Genomic DNA, 22,350 nt, shown 5'->3' with positions numbered 1-22,350 from the left:
ACACACACACACACACACACACTCTTAATCCACTGCCTAAGGCTGATGACTCATTGTGGCAGAAATAACCAGCTGTAGACTAGAGACTTGTAATTAGTTCCTCCAGATTATAAAGGCATCACTAAAACCAAGCTGGGGACAACATTCTCCATCCCCGCTTGAAACTGTATGTGGCCATATTACTAGTTGTTTCTCAAAGAATGTGACCAAAAGTTATATGAAGAGTTTACATTTGAAGGATAATGAGTTGATAATTGAGCTTGCAACTTCCTCTCCCCTTTCCCTTTTGAGACAAATGTAAAGCCAAGTGATGAATGTGGTGGGTTCCTGAATCACTGAGCAGAAAACAAACCTTTGAACTACGAAAGTCCATACTGAACTACCAAGTGAGTAGGTAATAAACCTCTAGTGAGTTACACTACTGAGATTCATGGTTTATCATTTGGAGTTTAATAACATTTTTTTCTTAGACCTCAATTTCCTCATTTGTAAAATAAAGTATTTGAACAAGACCACCACTCAGTTTCTTTCAAGTGCTTTTATTTTTCTTACTTTTTAATTCTCAGAAACATTCCACATATTGCTTACCTTCTCAGTTAACTGGCAAGTCTACTTTTTTCTTTCTTTCTTTTTTTTTTTCCCCCACAGAAGCAGTGTCTTCAAGTTATGGAGAAGTCATAGCAGACTGTTGCTTTAGTTTGAGATATGAGTCCAAATATGGGATAAGAAGAAATAGTGAGGACCCAGAGAGATGCTTTTGACAAAGAGGACTGAGAGATAGCAGGCTGAAGAAAGTTTAGTAATAAAGAATTCAGACAGGAGAAGTGGATGCATGATATCTAACAGATTTGTTCAGAGGTACTTTGGAAAGGAAAATTTGTGAAAATATAAAGATGAAAAAAAAATAGCAGACATGAAATGCCTTTTGGTACCTAAATGAATTTTATTTTGAAGAGATTCATATCACTTATATATGTACCATAAAATTTCTCTGTCCACTTCTTCCAGAATTTTCTAAAGCCTGACAGAACATCTGCAGAAAGAGAATGTCATTCCAGGATAATCAACAGCAAGTTACTAAATTAAGATCAAAATGTCCTCAACCTTGAACAGTTTTCAAAGAGTTTTTAGAAGAAGGAGGTCTCTAGAGGGTTGTATAATTATATAATTGTACCCTTTTAAGAGGCTATTTACAGATAAGTAAAGTTTCCCACCATTCTTTAAAGTAAAATATATGAGCTAAGATAGAGTTGGTGGGTATTTGTTTGGGATAGTGGGGAGGAAATCTGTGCAGACTGCTAGTTATGTAATCAATAACTACTCTCTCCCTATTCCTTACTATCAGAGCCCTGGTTTAGGGGCCCTCGTTATCTTTAAGGTTAAGGTAGTCAGATTAAAGCTTTAACTGCTTGAGATCTAAATGGAAGTCTGCTGATGATCTGTAGGAGAAAATTTGCTCTTTCAACACTGCCTTTCCTGTCCCCCTGATACTCTTCCCCTCCCACAACACACACACAACACACACTCTTTTTATCTGTCTTTCTTTCCTTTTTTTAAAAGATTTTATTTATTTATTTGACAGAGAGAATGAGAGAGGGGGGGGACAAGCAGGGGGGAACAGCAGAGAGAGAGGGAGAAGTGGTCTCCCCACTGAATGGAGAGTCCTACACAGGGCTCAATCCCAGGACCCTGGGATCATGACCTGAGCCAAAGGCAGATGTTTAACTGACTAAGCCACCCAGGCACCACCTTTTCTCTTCTTTCTTCTTGCCTGAATGGTTGGAACACTGTTAGAGATTCAGCAACCACCTTGCAACAATGGGGATCACAGGGATATGCTAGAAATGCAGGAGCTAAAAGATGAACAGAACCCAGTCCCTTGCTGACATTCTCAGCAGCAGAATTAACACTAGAGGGACTATCTCCAAACTTCTTGTTACATGCAAAAAGTAAGGTAAGGCACTCTTACTTTCTGTTAGTTCAGCAAGTCATACTAAAAGATACAGAATTCTAACCCCAGGTTTCTAGAATGCTTCTCAGCATCCTATAGTTATACTCTTGTTTTAGACTCCTAATTATCAGACTTGCTTAGGGTAGGTGTGTGGGGAGGGCTGGTTCCTCTGGAAGCCCTGATACTCTCCCCTTTCCACAACACACACACCAAATGAGTAACATATTTGCGTCCACTCATCCTTCTATCTACACTTGGAGGCCAAGGAGGCCTTCACTAACGACTTTTACTCCTCTCAGAATGGTTAAGAATGTGGGTTCTAGAATCAGACTTCCTAGATTTGAACTCTTAATCTGCCACTTACCAGTTGAGGACTTATGCAAATTAATTACCTCCTCTGGACCCCCATATAAAATGGGGACATGAAGTAGCAACTACATACTTTATTGAAAGGATTAAATGAGCAAGTAAAGTTTTTACAGTGTTTTCTGAGTCAAACAATTCTAGCTACTATTGTTTCCTTTGACCAATTAAGGTAGAGTCCCCTTGCCTCCATGGGTCTCTGTCCATGTCTTTTCCATGGCACATGCAATCCCATAGTGCAGAATTTTGAAGATGTTTTCCATAAGCAAGTGGTAAGTGGTTCTTAAAGTGTGGTCCCCGGGCTAGCAATATCAGCAACACCTAGGGACTGATTAGAAATATAAACCCACTGATCTAGAAAATTGGGGGGGTAGAGCCCAGCAATCTGTGTCTTAATACTCTCAGGCAAATTTGATGCTCATTAAAGGTTGAGGGCAACTGAGAACATCCATCTCAGACGCTCTTGGAGGTGCTCACCAAAAAGAGTTTCCTGGACCTTATACCTGACCAGTTGGAGAAGGGGATCAGGAATCGGCACTCTTAGCATGCCTGCCATGATTCTTCAGCACATTAATATTTGAGAATCACTGTCATTGTTAGTATAAGGCTCACTCTGTTTTCCTAGTGGACTGCCAGACTTCCTTGCAAGGAAGGTCTGTGAAGATTTGTATTTATTATTATTATAATTATTACTATTATTATTCTAGAATCTCTAGTGCATAGTGCAGTCTCAGGCACAAAATAGTTGCTCATTAAATGGGTCTCTGAAAAGTCTCCAGTAGAGCTTCAAGATTAATTCCTTCAGAAGAAGAACTACTACACACTCACAAAACAACAACAAAAAACCCAAAAAAACATTGCTTAGAAGTTTAATTCTTTGAATTTCTTTGCCACTTTCTTAGTTTTCATCATTTTGGATAATATTTTTTTAAATTTTAATCTTTTTGTATTTCAGTCAGTATTTTCCATCGTCAATCAGAGAGACAGAAACAATACAATTAAATATTTATTTTTTAAAACTCACAAAGGTAAATAGGTATAAGGGAAATGTAAGGAATTAAACCATCAAATTAATTCTTTGGGGTATGTTTGTAATTCGTATGTCTGATGGTATTAAAGATTAAAAATAGTAGTACTAAGATAGTTGAGACATGCTGTATTGTTAAATGAATTTAATTTTGTGTAAAGTAGAAATGTTTTCTTCAACAAATATATCTGCAGGTATAAAATCACAACCACAAATCTAAAACAAACAAACAAAAAAGCAAGCTACTGAATTAAATCCGATTGGCTCTCTTTCTCTGCTTTGTGTATCTGCTAGTAATTTCATTTGCTATTGGCTAGCGGAAGCCAAAATTTAAATATAAATACATATATTTCTTCAATTTAAAACTGTTCATATAGGGCGCCTGGGTGGCTCAGTTGGTTAAGTGACTGCCTTCGGCTCAGGTCATGATCCTGGAGTCCCGGGATCGAGTCCCGCATCGGGCTCCCTGCTCTGCAGGGAGTCTGCTCCTCCCTCTGACCCTCCCCCCTCTCATGTGCTCTCTGTCTCTCTCATTCTCTCTGTCTCAAATAAATAAATAAAATCTTTAAAAAAAAAACTGTTCATATATATGAGTAATTTTATATATATATGTATATATATATATAAATGGATACATATGAATAATTTTAAATTAAGGAAAGTATATCTGGTGTCCTATTCTTTTCCCTATGAATTCTATTTTTTTTTTCCTATGAATTCTAAAGGAATACCACTTTCTGCTCTTAGCAGTGAAATGTCAGTCTACTTTAAGGGTAATTTAAAGTTTTAATTTATTTATTTTGAGAGAGAGGGAGCACATGTGTAGGGTGGGGAGGGACAGAGGGAGAGGTAGAGAGAGAATTCCAAAAAGGCTCCATGCTCAGTGCAGAACCCCACACGAGACTCGAACTCATGACAGTTAGATCATGACCTGAGTCGAAATCAAGAGTCAGGTGCTTAACCAACTGAGCCACCCAGGTACCCCTACCTCAAGGGTAAGTTAATCAGCATATTTGAAAATCCATTGGTTTAGCCATTGATGTACTTACTGGGGGATGATAGGCCCTATTGCCATTGTCAAGACCTTATCCATAGGAAAAAAAGAAGGTACTTGTTTGGTTCGTAAAAAGTAGGAGTAGCAGGGGATGGCAGGTAGCCTTATGCTGAAGATACATGACATCCATATATTTTTATAACTAACAAGCCCACTTTCTGTATCCAAATCCAAAGCCCTTATATCATTAATGCCAGGCAAAAATAGTAAGATTCACATGTCTGCTGTATCATGACATCAGGATGCCTGTGAACTCATGTGAGCATGTCTTGGTTTTGTCAGTGGGGCAAACTAGAGTCCTAGCACCAACCACCACCCCAGACTAGGCAAAGCAGTCCAAGACTTCTCTAACTGTTGTGGGAGAGTCTATGGAAGGGGTGCTCACTCTACAATGATGTGTATGTTCTCAAATACCTTTGTATATAGTAAACATTCAGTATATGTTGAATGAATGAATAAGTGAATTGGTGTCATAAAACAGACCTCATACTTAACATGAGAAAAATTCCATTCATAGGTTGGAATTCCTCCCTATCCCTCCTCATCCCCTAGTTAAACTTGCAGTCAAACAATTATAAAAAGTTAGAGCTGAGAAAATTTTAGAAACAATTTAGTCAACACTCACAAAGTTATGTAACTTTAATCTAGTGGTAAAAATCACTAATTTGGGAGTCAAACAGATGTGAATCCAAGTTCTACTTCTACCATATTTCAATGAGCAAATAACTATTTCTGAGGCTTTGTTCCATGTGCGCATTATGGGGGGATCATAATAATACATATTTTTACTGTATGACTATCGGGGGATTACATGGCACATTTACATTTACAATGGTTAGTTAAGTACCTTGCACCTAGTAAGCACTCACAACATAAGCCAATAGAGGAGAGATGAAAACAAAATAAAACGCAGTGACTGACTCTGACCCCAGTGGTCCCAATGGTCATAATGACCTTCCATTCAGTCGACTCCCTTTCCATTAAGACTAAGGAGAAGAAGATGCTTAAAATTCTTGAGCTCTGCAGAAATATGAAAGGAACTCTCGTTCTTTATGTTAGTTCTCTAGAAAACCAGTTTGTGGCTCTAAGAGGTATCTTCCACCCAGCCTCCCCCCTGCCAGGATCTTATAATGTCACTGTAAATGGAAAAATCAATAATATACAATCAACAAGCTAAGTTACAAGCCAGTGAAGACTCATAGATTTGATAGAGATAACACAGGTATATTATTATATGTTAAAATAAGGTAATATGAGGTACTTAATCTAAAAAGAAAACAAAACAAAAACCTGAAGATCTATAACTTCTACAATAATCCTATAAAAATAACCAGCTAGAAATCTATTTAGAATGTTTTCTTTATTAAAAAAAAAAGCTTTCTATACATAACTTTTAATGCACAATTAATGAGGACAATTTAACAAAACTCAAATAAATATCTGCAGATGTACTATAAGAAGAAAAGGACAGAGTTAGATGCTACAGGCTTAAAATTATGTTTCAGGAGAGGCTCTAAACTTGACCTCAAATAAATTAACATGTAATAGAGTGGATGAGTCATGCACAGAATGTAAGAATCCTAAAAGGCCAAAGTAAGTGCCAAAAATAACATGTAGGGATTCTTAAGGAAATTAAATATTGGCTAATTGATTCAGCAAAGGCAAAAGGGAGTAATTCCCCTTTGACCGGTCTTTGAAGAGGTCCCTTTCTCTTCCTCCTAGTATTGAGGCTAGGGTAGCATGGGGAATATAGGAATACAGGGATCAAGAATTTTCTCTTACCCAAGTGGCTGGAAGCAGATTTTCTTACCAGGATGTGGTATAATAATATTTAAGGGCTGTTGAGGTCAGAGAGGGATTTAAATATCCTGGCTCTATCTCTTGCTATCGGTCAAGATGCTTATTTTTCCAACACCTCAGTGTCTTTATCTATAAATTGGGGATGATGATAATCAGGTCTCCCACCTGAATGTGCGAACATGATATGGTGCATATACAGGGTCAAGTTTGGTGCCTGGCGCAGGAAGCTCTCAGTATGGTCAGTTAAATGGCATTGATGATGATGATGATGGTGCTAGTGGTGGTATTGATCCACCGCCCCCCACCCCCAAGGACGGGCTCTGATGAGGAGCAGAGTTGAAGGACTTCTGCCATCATGAGGCTTTATAATAATTCTTAATAAATGTAAGCTGATTATTCAAATGATTATGTGCAATTTAAGAAAAGGAAGGACATCGGGTTTGCTCAGCTACTTAACAGTATTAGTAGTGATAGTACTTATGGAAGTTAAAATGTATTAAGTGATCACTATCTGCCAAACAATGTGCTAAATGCTTTATTCACTTATTACAACACTATGCAGCAGGTCATATAGTAGCTTTTTATCAGCTATGAACTCACAGGAGTTACAAAAACACCTAACATCTCATGGTCAGTACATAATGGAAATGAGTTCAAATTCAGTCTGTCAGACTTGTTCTTAATTACTGAAGTATGAAATTAACCATTTTGCCCTTTGCCTGATTCCCTTTTGAGGCATGCATATTTCTCTCGGTCTCCCAGCTGAAGAAAAGAGAAGATTCTTGGCCTCAACATCCAGCTTCCCTTTTCAAAACAGGAATTGTTTCAACAAGTAGCAGTGAGTGTTATCTCCAACTCCAGTCACCTTGATGACCAGGTGTCAGATACCAGTGGAAACAAATGCTCTGTCACAACCTTACCCTTGTAGAGAAACATGACAGAAATGGTAGGGAGCAGGAGATAATGGAAGAATGCATAGGAGAGATGGTACCTGGCCTGGTGGTGGTGATGAGGAGGAGGAGGAGGACGACGATGATGATGAATAGAGCTTACTGTGCTCTAGGCATTGTGTTAAGTGCTTGGCATGGGTAACTTCACTTAATCTTGAAAACAGTCCTAAGAGGATGGAATATTATCATCATTTTAAAGATTTTTTTTTATTTGTATTTATTTGACAGAGAGAGAGATAGTGAGAGCAGGAACACAAGCAGGAGGACTGGGAGAGGGAGAAGCAGGCTTCCCGCGGAGCAGGAAGCCCAATGCGGGGCTCGATCCCAGGACCCTGGGGTCATGACCTGAGCCAAAGGCAGACGCTTAACGACTGAGCCCCCAGGTGCCCTGTTATCACCATTTTATAGATGGGAATACTGGGGTGCAGGTAATCAGGTAAATTGACCAAGTTTATATAGTTAGCAAGTGGAAAGCAGGAATGTGAACTATATCCAGTGCCTGCAATCTTAACCATTATGCCATATAGCCTCCTGAAGATAAAAAAATTCCAATGATCTTTCCCATAACCCACTCCCGCACTGCAAACTTTAATAAGTCTGAAAGAAAGAGCCAGCAAGCGTGGAGTGTGACAGCTGAGAGAGTGTCAGTCATTTCTAGACAATGTACTTTGCTCATAAGATACAGTTCCTGCAATAATCTTCTCAACCAATATTCAAGAAATAGGAAGCAAAGATTTGAGTGTACGTCCCAATTTACAAGGAAGGTAGGACTGCATATTTGACATCAGTTTTAACTATTCCAGAAAACGTGGTCCCAGTAGATATACACACTAGTAGATTTTCCCCGCCTACCAAATCTAAAAGCAATATGTCATTTCCATATTGCTTTTCATAATCCCACCCTTTTAGTGTCTGCTATTCTTCCTCTAGCCTCTTACTCCGTCCATTTCTGTACAGAAAGATGCTAAGTATATGTTCTCTGATGTGAAAAGGGTGTGTTATGACAGGTAGCCATGGTGCCTCAATGTTTTGTTTTGTCTTTTTCATCTTAATTCTATTATGCCAACTCCACTGAACTTAATTATAGTGAATACAGAATTACACAATTACTCTCTGTTCTGTTCTTCAGATGCTATATTTTGATAAAATTTACTACATGCTGCTCTCCCCCTGAACACTAGAAACGGATGTGTGTTGATATAAAATTTGTTATAATTACAATTAAAATATAGCTTACATAATGACAGTGTTAAAATACAATTATAGATGTGTAGAGACAACATGGCCATGCATTTTTTAGTATAAGGACATGCTTAGACCAGTATCTGATAGTGAAGTGAATAAGGAACAGAATTTTGGTTAAGCTACAAAGGCTGTTAAAGGATTTGCTAAAGGGAGCTTGAAACCAGTAAGATAAAAATCCCCCCCCACCATGTTTTCAATTGCAAAGTGAGTGGAAGATATGAAATGCCTCATGAAATTGTTCAAAATAGGTACCCATAATGGGATATTATAAGACAAGCCCGTTATTTTTCCTTGAATATCTGGGTCATTGCTTAAATTCTCATGTACAATTGACTCTTGAACAACATGGGTTTGAACTGTGTGGGTCCACTTATACATGGAATTTGTCAATAAACACAGTACAGTACTGTAAATGTCTTTTCTCTTCTTATGATTTTCTTAATTATATTTTATTTTCTCTAGTTTATTGGAAGAGTACAGTATATTATACACATAACATACAAAATATGTGTTAATCAAATATTTATGTTATCAGTAAGTCTTCAAGTCAGTGGTAGACTATTATTAGGTAAGTTCTGGGGGACTCGAAAGCTATATGTGGATTTTCAACTATGTGTGGTCAGTGCCTTTAACCCCACATTGTTCAAGGGCCAAATGTATATCAGTGATGCAAATTCTCAATTGAGTTTTATATTATACATATATATGTATATATATGTTATATATATAAAATTGCACTGAAGTAGATAGTTCAAAATTATTTTTAATAAAATACTCTATCAGAACTAACTTAAACCTTACAAAATATAGTTACCACTACATTATCAGAATGAAAGGTAGAAGATTGAAATGTTATTCTAAATGTTTGTAGTATGGTGTCATGACTTAAAATAATTGTCACAAATGCTGTTAAAATAATTGTAACATCATTTTGTTCAGATTTATTGCAAAAACAAACAAACTATAGGATTTGTTTGCATTTCAGATAATTGTCTTTAACTAGTAGCTATTAAATGTTTTGGGAACACACAGTGTTAACTGTATTATCTCATTTATTTTTATTTTTCTAAAGAGTTTTACTTATTTATTTGACAGAGAGAGAGAGCTCACAAGCAGGGGGAGCGGCAGGCAGAGGGAGAAGCAGGCTCCCTCTGAGCAGGGAGCCCCATGAGGCTAGATCCTAGGACCCTGGGATCATGACCTGAGCCAAAGGCAGATGCTTAACTGAATGAGCCACCCAGGCACCCCCCTGTATTATCTCATTTAATCTTTAAATTAGCACTTCCATGTAATTATTCTTAATATCTCTATTTTATTAAAATATATCTCTAGTCTAGAACTTTCTTCATAACTGCAGACTCGTATTTCCACCTGTGCATTCAACATCTCAATTTGGATGTCAAAAAAAATTCTCAAAACTTCTACCTCCAAATCTGATCTTTAATTCCCCAGTCGTGCTCCACTCCAAACCTTTTCCATCTGAAGTGATAATAATCCCACCTTTCCATTGCTCAGGCCCCACATCTTGGGTTCACCTTGTCCCCTTTCTTCCTTTTACATCTCCCATTTGATTCACCTGAAAATACTGTCACAATCTTCCAAATGTATCACTTCTTGAAGCATCTGCTGCACAAGTCACCAACAACCATCTCAGAGACACCTGTAGTCACCTCCTGAGATCATCCGATTCCTCTCTTTCCCTCATCCTCAACACCACAGATGAAATTAATTCTTTTAAACCAAGAGACAGATCATGCCCCATCTCTGCTAAAATCCTACCACACTGCCTACACTTAAGGTAAGAAAAAATGCATGTGGTGGCTTCCAATGACTTACCCTACCTGCCCCCTCATATCTCTGACCTCAAGTCCTCCTGCTGCCCCTTGCTCTTCCTGACTTGCTCAACCATAGTGGCATCCTTGATATTCCTCAAACCTGCCAGACATAGTTCTGCCTTGGAGTTCTGACACTGGTTTTTCCTGCTCGCAGGGAGTGGTCTTCCCCTAATCCATTCTGACAATTCCCTCGCTTCAAGTCTTTGCTCAAATGCCACCTTGTGAAATCCACCCTGACTACCATCGTTAAAAATAGAACCCACCTGTACACTCCTCAGCACTCCCAAACCAACACTCTTCAGTGCACTTCACATTCTTTCCCTTGTCCCATAGGGCTCATCAGCTTCTAACATACTCCAGGACTTATTTATAACATCCATCTGTTTCCATGCGAGAGTGTAAGCTGAGAGACAGAAGAGTAGAGATAGGAGGAAAGGAAGAGGAGAGAGCAGGAAGGACAGAGTGGGGAGAGAGAGAGAGCTCTTGTCTATTTTAGTCATTGATATGTCCAACCACGTAGAACAGTGCTGAAAGGGGGAGGCTTAATAAATATTTCTGGAAAAAAAGATAGCTGAGGAAACTAGTAGTAAAGCTCAAAAAGTTTAAGTAAGTTCCTCTAGGTTCTGCACTAGAAATGGGTCACAGTGGACTTCAAACTTGGGGCTGGCTAACCTCAAAGCCCACTGCTCCGAGCCTGTCTGGAATCTAAGTCCACGGCATTCCTGATTCACCTGAATCAGTCCATAGAAATTCTCATTCCACTGAATACTATCACTAAACTGTGTTCTTGCTCTCAATCTGTGTAATATTTTCCATTTTTTAAAATAGATTTTATTTATTTATTTTAGAAAGAGAGCTGGAGCGCTGGAGCTCAAGTGCCTGGGGGGGAGGGGCCGAGAGGAGGCAGATGCCAGGCTGAGCAGAGAGCCTGACAGGAGGCTCGATTCTACCACCCAGAGATCTCAGGATCCTGAGATCATGACCCCAAGTGAAATCAAGAGTCAGATGCTTAACCTCCTGAGCCAACTGGGTGCCCCTAATATTTTCCATTTAAACAAAGAAACAGAAAGAATGAAATCCAATGTGGATTATTATGGTAATTTTACAGTAAATTTGGCAATAGTGACATTTAAGAAATAGTGATATTTAATAATAGCATAATAATAATAAAATAAAAGCTTTTAAATGTATTGAACACTCATCACATGCTAAACTTGGTGCTAAAATATTTCCATGCATATTTTGTGCAATCTTTATGATTACTTTATCAGACAAGTACACTTGTATCATTCCCATTTCAAAGATAAGAAAATTGATGAGAAGTATGGTACCTGTTTGATCAAGGTGAGTCCGGTAATAAGTGGTGATTATGAATTTAAATTCAGATCTAACTCCACAATTTTATTCTTAACCCCTACATGAAAATTCTGGTGATTCCTTTGATAAAAGTATGTTTTCTCCAGGAAAACATCCCACATTATTCTGCCTGTGCTAATACATTCAGAACACAGTCAAGTTTAAAACATGATAAAAATGTTTAGGTAGTACTTTAATAAATGGAAATATTTTCATCTAAACAATAATGCAGAAAAGCAGGCTGAGCCTTTGAAGCGGCTTCCTTGCTATCTTCCAACAAGAACAAGAGAAAGAATTGGCAGCCGCAGAATGGAGAGAGCACAACACCCAGAGATGGAGAGTTCTGTAAATGACCAATTATAAAACTACTTAGTTGCAGCACTTTTATAGCAAGAGGCAAAATAATCCATTAAACTGAAAATTCTCCTACCCCTCACTCCACGGCCCACACAAACATTAATGTTGCATTCATTAGGATGTATTTCCTGTGCTCTATCAACTTGACGTTCAGCAATTGTATTAATACAGTCCTCTCACTTTGCACATATATCTGAATGATGGATTTCCTCACTTGAGGTTTGTAGAAAGAGTGGAGTGAATGAAATAAAGTTCAGGAAGAGCCATCATAATCCATAATGATGGGCACTGAATCAGGACAAGAAGAAACATCTTTTCTCCTTTATTTGAGAGAAAAGCCTACTATGTATGTATTGCCTACACACAGGGCTACCTGTTAAATAACAGAAAACAAGCATCTTTCATTTGGAGGTGAGGATTTGTGTACTCAAGTTTCAATAGACAGAATTAATCTCGTTGTGGAACTGAAATAAAATATTACCTCTTTCTGCAAATGGATGTGGTTAAGGAACAACTCTGATGTCCTCAAACCACTACAGTTTCAGGGTAGGCAGATCTATGATTACTTTAAGTATTTCTGCATTGGTGCAACAACCGAGCAGCATGTACAGTGGGTAACAACCAGTGTACCATCAGGCAAACCACTGTGTGAATCTAGACCTTGCCACTTACCAGCAATGTGACGTGGGGCTCTGAGAATCACTTTCTTCAGCTGTATGTGGGGAAGATAATATGCCTTTTGCAGAACTATTGTAAGAACTAAATGAGATGAAGTATTTAGAGTGCATGGCATAATGGCTCATAGCAAAGATGAAGTTATTATTGGGGTCACTACTGTTATTGAAAAGAAATAAGAACTTCTGTTCTCACAAAATGAGATATGTATCCTGTATCATTGTAACTTCATATTATTTTATTTTTGATGTTATATTCTAATAACTTGATCCAAGAAACATCTAGTAGTAAGGGTAATTGAAAGGAGGTTACTTGTCAAACATGGAAATGCCGTCACTGTAAGGGTTGGCATAATGCTCTTCTCGGATATTTACCTATAAAAAGATTTTGTTTTGCTTTTATTAAGTGCATAAAACACATATGTTTACTGTGCCAATTGACAAAAGGTCCATGAATTAATCAGTCTGACTATATGTTGTATAACTGTCCTCTAAACGGTAATCATGTATACAGTTGTTGGAAAAATGTGTTTGTGACTGTTCTTTTTTGCCTACTTACAGTAAAAGGGGATGACAAGTAGTTAGGCTTGATGCTTACCGTAGAGTAACCCGGGAGTTTAATGTACTTTGTACTCCATTATGCCATGAAAATGTTTCTCTGCCCTGGAGACATCAACAAAAGATTTGCTTTAATGAGGGGAACCAAGTATGGTTCTAAAGCTTCCAAATAGGAGGCTTCTATGCTGCATTCTACACCTTATCTCTCAACTGCATCAGGTTGTTATAACAAACGCTTAAAGTTAATACAGCAAATGATGGGAAGAGTGGGGAAGAATGCAGAGTTGTGACTATCCCAGACCTCGGCTAGAAGGATTATATTTAAAGTAAAGAAAATATCATATATAATTTTTCACTTAATGAATGCCAGTCAGCAAACCTTACATTAACATAAGAAATTACTTGTTTGGGCTAGAGGGCTTTTAATTGCACAGGCCTGAAGACAAATTCAAAATAGTAGAAGGAATTTTTATTAATTTATTTATTTTAAGAACAAGTACTGGAAATTCAGGGATGCAGCTAGATTCAGATATAGCTGGATTTGAGAGTTTCAGAATATCATCAGGGCTCTGGCTTTCTCTCCATCACTCAACCCTGCTTACCTCTGTATGACTTTATTCTACAGAAAGTCTTGTGTTGGATGGCCACTAGGAGTCCCAGAGTCATATTACCTCAGCTTAGAAATTCCAGAGAGAAGAGCCAATTTTCCCATTTTCCTCTGGCAGAAAAGTTCTGGGGAGGATTCTGATAGGTCTAGCCAAAGTCAAAAGTCTACACCTGAACCCATCACCTGCTTTGCCTGAGTTCAGTCGGGGGACTCATCCCTGGGGCCAGGGAGGAGGTAGGAATCACTATCTGGCAGCTTTCCAAAAGAAAGCCTGGGGTTTTTGCAAGATGAAAGGGGAGAGAACGCTGGATAACAAAAGTTTTATCTGCTACTATAAAGCTCACAGTTCTTGCTCCCCGCTTGGTGTCTTATAACCATGCAGTAAGCTGACCCAGGAGGTCATTTTCCTGGATACAAGCCTTGATATACATGACTAAGGAGCACACTGGCAAAACAAGGGATAAAGTCTGAATATGGGAAATCAGCTAGGCTGATATTAACTAAGATACCTGTGTGAAAATATTCTTTAAAAGTTCCCCCAAACTCACTCAAAGTTCAAAGTGGGAGCTAGAAATTCAAAGTCACGGGGTTTGGACAAGAGCGGGTTTTCTCCAAGCAAGCTATGACCCAAAGAGATTAAAAACTTAGAAACTACATTTGTTTTTAAAGAAAAAAAAATCAGATGAGGTAATTGAGGCCTAGGAAGATTAAGTAATTTATTTAGGGTAACAGGGCTAATTCATGGCAGGATTGAGATTGGAGTGTACTTTGTGTAATCCAGCTATGATCTTTGAAGTCCATGACACAACCTATAGACGTAGGAAATAGAGCATTTATGATTTGTTATACTCTCAATGTTTATGAAATTGTAGCAAAAGCATCCATTACTTCAATTATTTTTGAAGAGAAAAATCCCCAAAGACATCTTAATGTTATGGGCATGTATACATAAAATATACACGTAGAGGTATCTTCAAATATAGTATGTGCCTGTCTCTATTCCTTCCCTCTCTGCTCTTTTCAAAAATGCCCCTTTAAAAATTGCCCACTCACCATCTGTTAGGTAAATTTCCTGAAACACAGTAAATGTGGAGGCAGAGATTGTTATAGAGCCTATTCCAAATGGCACTGACACCTGTATTTATGAAATTTTGAAAAGAGTAGGTTAGAGTTGTTTAAAAAAAGTCCCCACTATAGTAATACCACACCATCCTAGGTACCCAGTTCTATCCAATTACATAAGATAGGGAGAAGAGAGGGAGCAAAAGAAAGAAGGAAGAAAACTAGGTCCATATATATATAAAATGCCCCCAAAGTTGGAGATTATATTCAAGCTTCAGTGAACAGAAGGATAACATTTAGAAATTTACAAATGTATTTCATTTATGGTACAAGGTCCATAGGTTTAGATTTGCAATATGCCCCAACAAGAGTCAAGTTGGCCACTTTTTCCATCTAGTTGCTTTTGAAGGAACAAAGGAACTGAAACAGACACCATTCAATTCCAAGTCCATAGCTTAGACCATGTCACTGGCCATGAAATATTGTTCATTCAGAGTCAGGATGTAGCAAGAGTAATTTATACGCTCAGAGTGTTTGCTCGCAAGTTGATAACAGAGAAGCCTTGAATAAAAACATGCCCATTACTTCCCACTATAATATATCTTACTTATAGCCCATAAAATAGTGGTCAGGGGAGGTTTATCCTTTGGACAGCATATTATATAAGCTCTCCACCTTAAGCCAGCCCCACTCTCTGATTATTTTTTAAATATGTTACTCATAGTCAAAATTAATTTACATTTAATCTTTCTTAACATTAGGAGAGTATTATTTTGTACAGGCTCAGAAACAATCTCCAGAAATTCCTCCCTGATACTTCTTTGAGGCTGAAAATGCATTGCAGGGTGGTTGCAGTGACTTAATTCTAGTTGGCAGAGCCCTGGCCACACACTAATTTCATTAGCTTCCAATTCCTAGATTTGAAAGACCAGTGGACATCATTCCTGTCCTCTGACATGTCACTTACTAATCAATTCAGTGTGCACAGAGGAGAGAGAGAGAGAGAGAGGACTTGTTCATCTCATATCTTTGGTCTGCTACACCAGCAGGCAAATGAAAATTCAAAGTCATAGACACTATTTACATCTGAGGAGTCATTCTTGCCCAGGTCCTCATTCTCAGGAAAGAACTTCATTCCAGTTTTTGTTGGCAACAACAGCATTTGCTACATTTATTACTATTTCATTACTCTTTCCTGTCCTCAACCCCCGCCCTGCCAACCCCACAGTGTGTAGCACTCCCCCATTTAAGTCACTAAGTATTCCTTCCCCCAGCCTAGAAGCTTATCTCATCATAAATTTTTATCTCAAATGATAGGTTTGGCATGGTCCCCACAGCAACCTACAGGGCCCGGGAAAAGAAAACTCAAATCTCTGGAGAGCTAAGAATTCAATCATTTAGAGGAGGTTTTTTGTGTTTTTTGTTTTTTGTTTTTTTTATATAGGACAATCTTAATTGAGCTGAACCCTGCACTCCCAGCGAAGATTCACCTACCATTCTTTTCCTCTCTCTCTAAATTGATCGTGCCTTTGAACAATGGGTCTGTGTACCACTATTCTCTCTGTTCATTCTGCAGGCTGACAGAGGCTGGGAAACTTGGGATTAGACTTGCGTGCCAGGAGCTCCTATGATCATGTGCAGACAAGGCTACTGGAAGAGACTGTTGGAATATATAAGTATATATTCCAACATGGGCAACGGTTAAGCATGATGCCCACACCAACAGTTATACCCAGCTCACAGCACAAGCTACAAGTTGGTGCATTCCTCCTGCTACCAGCCTCTTCTCCATAAATGCAGGTGAAAACTGGGGGCTTTTTCCCTCAGCTGTTCAATCCAACATGAATAGCTGCAATTTGCAAATTAGAGGAAAATGACAGTGTTTTCTCTGAATGGTTTTGGTCCCAACCCACACTGCTAACATTGGCATTAGCTTCCTTTCCTTCCCAGCCCAGGGAATGAAGGAACTAAGCATAAGGCAAACCATTTCTTTCCCACACAAGAGCCTCAGGTTCACACACCAGAGGAAGAATCAACTCCCCCTGGAATCTTTTTCAGCAAACACAGTCCTTCAGCCTAGTCTGCAATCCTTCTCCTAACATTTCACTCTTTTTCAGACAGATAGGCCCATCTGCAGCACTGCCTGTGCTCTGAGTGAAGAGAGAAACAGGCACCAAAATAATTAAAAAATGTGAGACACCAAATGTGCCTTCAACCCCCAGGGTTCAGGGCTCACAGGGCTGTGAGTCGCCCAGTGGTTCTCCGGTGATCTCTGACCTCGCTGTCTCCTGCAGCACTGCCCTCTTAAGTTGCCTGGCTTTAAGCTCAGGCAAGAAGGAAACGCTTCTGGGTTTTGCTTACAGTAACCTAGCCTCTTCCCAAAAGCATCATCTCAGAATTAAGGGTGCCCCCAAAACATTTTTGGGTTTACAAATATCCAGGGATTCCCACGATGGCACACTCAAGAAGTGTTAGGGATGCTCAGAAGATCAGAGGGGCCATACCAGGCTGCAGCCCTGGGCAGGCACCTCTCCTGGTGCACACACAAACTTCACACTCCTAGGAGCCGATGTGGTGACAGCTTGAATCTCACAAGGAATCCCCTCCAGAAACCCAACACCCTTAGGGAAAGCATTTGGAAGGGAGCCAATTCTTTAGATATGGGGAGCATAAGGGCACCAGGGTTAGCCAGAACATCTGGAGAAGGGATTAATTAGGTTTGGGTACTATCAGGCAGGGAGAGAGAGAGCTGTGCATTAGGAAAGGATCATCTCTAGAGAGAGATGAACAAAAAACTTGGGGGTGGGGGAGGGAGAGAGAAAAGAAGCAGAAATTGAACGAGAGGGAGAGAAAAGGAGAAAAACAAAGAAGGAAAAAAGAGAAAGAAAGAAAGATGATACAGAGAGAGAGACAAGGAGAAATAAGGAGAAGGGAACCCACAATCAAAGAGACCCCGAAACTCAATTTCTTAAATCCAAAATCCATCCATTTATACCCAATGCAGCACAGGAGCCACGGGGCACAAAATGCGGGAGCAGGCGGAGAGAGGGTACTGCAGTAGAACCCACCGCTCAGCTGCCCCGGATCCGCCTTCCTCCCATTTTCGGCGTTGCCCTCCCGGCGCCCGGAGCAGGAGGACCGCCGGCTTTGCTCAGCGCACCCTAGTGCCTCCCTCCAGACGCCTTCTCGCCTGGCTCCGGGAATCGTCCGCGGAGCCGGGGATAGGGGTTGGGGGGTTGTGTTAGGGAGGTCGTGGGAAAGGATGGGCGGAGGGTGGAGGCAGCGAAAGCGATTTTGTTTCGCAGTTAGCATGAGCTCATCTCTGGGCTCTGAAGTGGCAGGAGTAGAAAGCTGATCGCCCAGCTCCTGCCAGTGGCCGGACTGCAAATGCAATTTAGACGGTGCAAACAACTGCCCAGAGCAAATCACCCGGGGGTCACGTCTCGGGGCGGCATCTCCCCACTTGGGGAGGGTCCCCGTGCCTTCTGCCGCATGCCCTCGCGGAGACAGGCTACAGGTCGGAAGATCCAACCTGAGAGAGATGGGCAATTAATATCCACATGTAGGTGAAGACCTAGCCCTCGGTTTAAGATGTGCCTCCCTAAGCTCTTCTCGAAATTTTCCAAGGGAGCTGCGGCTTGCCGGGGCGGCTTGGGGCTGGGAAGCTGGGGAGTTGAGAAATGCCCGGCTTCGAGGCGTCTTCTCATCTTTCATATTCCACGAGCCTAACCGGCTCTCACAGGAGCCCGGCACTTTTACAAGCCTGTTTTTGGACCATATTTCACTCTAATGCAAACCCATTTAAATCATCGCCTTGTTTTTCGCAGATTGCTTCTTGTAAATGGGGCCATAAATCCAGGATGTCAAGCCGGATGGAGTGGAGCGCGGACAGGGGAGAGATGGAAGGGAAATGAACCAAGCAGGGAAGGTACCTCCTCGGGTGGGGTGGGAGGGATTCGCAGGATCTCCAGGGTGGAAATGCGCGAAGGCTGACCTGACCCCGCACCCCTCGAGTCCAAGCCAGCTTTTAGGATTAAGTGCGCGGGGAGCTAAGGCGCGCTCTGCCCCAGAGGGAGCGCCTCCCTACCTGGAAGAGCCTCAGGATGTTGGCTACCATGATGGAGACCGAACTCCCCGAAGCCCCAATCACTCCAACTACTTTCTCCGGCTTGACGAAAACCGGAGGCTCGCCGTTGGTGCAGCGCACGTCGGAGGTGTCCTTCTGGATGAGCGCCTGGACGAAAGTGAGCGACTGTTCGAGCGCGTAAGTGTCCCTGGAACAAGTGTCCAGGATCCGCGCGCCCAGCGTCACGTTGGGCAGCAGGTTGGGATCGCTGTTGATCTGGTCCAGGGCGTAGAGCATCGCTTCCAGCCTGTGGATCCCGTTCTCCCTCTTGATGTCGCCGCAGGGCACTCCGCTAGGACCCTTGGCGTGCACCGGGAACAGCCCCCCGAGGGTGACGTCCCCCTCGATCCGGATAGAGTGCGGGGCGTACATCTCCTGGCCGCGCGCCGCCGCCGCCAGCGCGCACAGGAGCACCTCCAGCACGCAGCAGGGGAACTTCATCAAAGTCAGGACGTGGAGCAGCTTCCCCAGCTGGACCATGCTGCTCCGGCTGCTGCGGTGGTGGCGGCGGCGCTGGAGGGGATGGTGGCGGGCTCGCCCGGGTCCGGGCCCCTTGGGGTGAGGTCCTCCGGGGAAGCCCAGAGGCTCCTGCAGGCACGGAGGGTGGGGGCGCCCGGGGAGGGGCGGCCGGAGAGGATGGGGGGTCCCGCGGCGCCTGCCAGATTGGGGCTCCGTGCGCTCCCGGGTTCGCCGGCCGGCGCGCCGCGCTCGCGCTCCCCGGCTTGCCGCTCGCGCTCTCCAACAACCCAGCACTGGGGAGAGGGCAAGGATTGCTATCGCTTTAAATGGTCGTTCGGCTCCCTCTCCTCCTCCTCCCACTCCCTCCCTCCCTCGCTAGCTCTCCGACTCTCCCCACCCTTCCCAGCGCCCGCCCTCCCCACTGGTTTGCATCATCACGCAGGGAGGGGCTGCGTGCTGAGGTAAGGAGGGGGGGAATGGGTGGGCGGCTAAGCAGGGAGTGCCTCGGACTGGGAGTTTCGCGGTCCCCAGGGAATCTAGGATTGCAGGTCTCAGGCAAGGGCTGAAATGCTTCTCCTAGCTCACCGTAGAAGCCTCCAGCTCGCCCGCCTGCACCCACACGCACCTTCTAGGCACGGGTGGCATCAACCCCGGGAGGGGGCGGGGATGTCTGGTGCTGATGCTCCCAACCCTGAGGTCGCGAGTCCTAGCTGTCAGATCCGGGAGAATGCGAGGAAGTCGCAAGGTGGAGAACGCAGTGATGAAGGGGAGCAAGGAGACCCCACTGTCCACTACTGATCAGTCTGTGCCAGTTTTTCTCAAGAAAAAACACACATACAGACGGGAACCTGATTCATGATTTAAAAGAACCTTTACCCAGAGACTTCTTGGGGCGAGGCACTGAACTAGCTCTTAGGAAAGCACGCCAAGAAACGCTAGGAATGTAAGTGCACCCTTGGTCTTTAGGGGTTACTGGAGCCGGAGACGGATGGACTAACTGCAGTCTCCAGAATATCTGTGGCGTAAACCTCGGACTCACCTCTTTCTTTCCTTTCATCGCCAAAGATGTAACAACTGAGAACTCTGCAGAGCGCACTTTCTTCTCTGGCGCTGACAGGTGCAGGGCTCCCTCCTACCCATTTCCAGAGATGCTTCTGGGCTGGTGACAGGTTTTTTGGGCAGGAAACAGCAGGAAAGAGGTGACAGTAGGAGGAAGAAAGAGAGGCAGGTAGAAGTCTCCCGAATGATCCAGATGCCTTTCTATCTTTTTCTGGCTGAAGATTTGGTAGCTAAATCAGGATGCAGTGCAGTTAGGAAGCTGATTTTCAAAGGTGTCCCCTCCTGCAGCTGAGACCAAACTTGAGCTCTTAAAGCAACAGGTGGCCCTAGTTCTTACATAAAGAAAGGATAATGTCTCTGTCCTTGGTACCGGAGTGAGTGGATTCATGATAGTTAACTCTTGCTGAGGTTTTCTGTTGGAGTGCAGCAAAACTATATTATACAGATTTGATAAAGAAGGAAAATCCAGAAACAAGGCTATACTTTTTGTTGTTGTTGTTGTTGTGTACTAAAGAAAAATGTCCTTGTACAAAAAGCAAGCAAACAACAAAACAACACACACACACACACACACACACACACACTACAAGGTCAGAAGACAGGTAGTGGGTCGTCTCTGCCATCAACTACCTGTATGTCCTTAGCATTTCTGTTTTCTTGTCTGGGTTTTAGTTTCCCCATTTGTAAAATGATGAGATTGAACTGGATGCTCTCCATGGTATCTGTTAACTCTCAAATCCTATGTTAAAATAGGCCATATCCCTTTGGCCATGGGGCTCTTTTTAGGCCAATATCCTCTGTTCCTTCATGTGTAGGAGACCAATTTTTTTGATCTCCAAAGAAAATGATAAACATTTTCTGGTATAGAGGACTTTTTTCTTTTTTTTTTCTTTTTCTTTTTCTTTCCTTTCCGCCCCCCCACCCCCCCCTTGCTTACCATCTATTCCTCTTCCTTCTAGGGATAGTCCAGTTCAGTTTCTTTTTGGATAGGCCCCTCCTCTATGTTTCATTACTTATGATTTGAGAAAACCCACTTCTTATAAATTAGGGCTGGTGACTGGCTACATTGATGAGTTAAAGGATGAGAATAGAGCCCAGCCAAAGCCATCCAGGACTAACTCTCGGGCTTTTGCTGTGGTACCTAGGATAGTGACACAGGGTTACCACTATCCAATAGACAATCTGTGAGTGAATTAGGAAAAAAAAAAAAAAGGTCCCCCTTCCTCAAAACACTTCATGTATATCTTTTGGAAAATGTTATACTATTCTTATTATCTAAGAACACACATTACATGATCTTCTTCAAGAAAACAGTGCTGTAATTAATATACTAATCTACCCCTGTGTACAATGTGAGTATAAGTCAATCTTAGATGGGATGCCCTGCTACAACCTTACACTGTCATGGCCCCTACTCTTTCCTGGAGCTATAAGGATATAAACCTGTAGCTGTTCCAGGAGTTTCCACATAAACAGAGAGCTATTTGAACTCTATAATAAGAGATACAGAATAGAGAACCCAGATATGGACCCTCAACTCTATGGTCAAATAATCTTTAACAAAGCAGGAAAAAACATGCAATGGAAAAAAGACAGTCTCTTCAATAAATGGTGCTGGGAAAATTGGACAGCCACATGCAGAAGAATGAAACTCGACCATTCTCTAACACCACTCACAAAGATAAACTCAAAGTGGATGAAAGACCTCAATGTGAGACAGGAATCTATCCAAATACTACAGGAGAACATAGGCAGTAACCTCTTTGGCATCAGCCACAGCAACTTCTTTCAAGATACATCTCCAAAAGCTAGTGAAACAAAAGCAAAAATGAACTTTTGGGACTTCATCAAGATAAAAAGCTTCTGC

The 22,350-nt window shown here is 41.7% G+C and overlaps 1 protein-coding gene across 1 annotated transcript in view; it reads right to left on the bottom strand.

Moving 5' to 3' along the window:
* GRM7 (glutamate metabotropic receptor 7) overlaps window positions 1-19,815 on the bottom strand; it is a 755,739-nt gene extending 735,924 nt beyond the window's left edge. Inside the window, exon 1 of the mRNA XM_081820434.1 lies at window positions 18,927-19,815. Coding sequence (XP_081676560.1) covers window positions 18,927-19,445 — 519 coding nt within the window. The 5' untranslated portion in view covers window positions 19,446-19,815. The remainder of the gene's footprint in view (window positions 1-18,926) is intronic.
* Window positions 19,816-22,350: the final 2,535 nt, after the last annotated feature.

The sequence above is a fragment of the Leptonychotes weddellii genome, chromosome 1 (genome assembly GCF_054177405.1).
Source record: "Leptonychotes weddellii isolate Sample4059 chromosome 1, ASM5417740v2, whole genome shotgun sequence".
Lineage (NCBI taxonomy): Eukaryota > Metazoa > Chordata > Mammalia > Carnivora > Phocidae > Leptonychotes > Leptonychotes weddellii.
The sequence above is the reverse complement of the archived record's forward strand: the minus strand, read 5'-3'. Positions and strand labels throughout refer to the sequence as shown.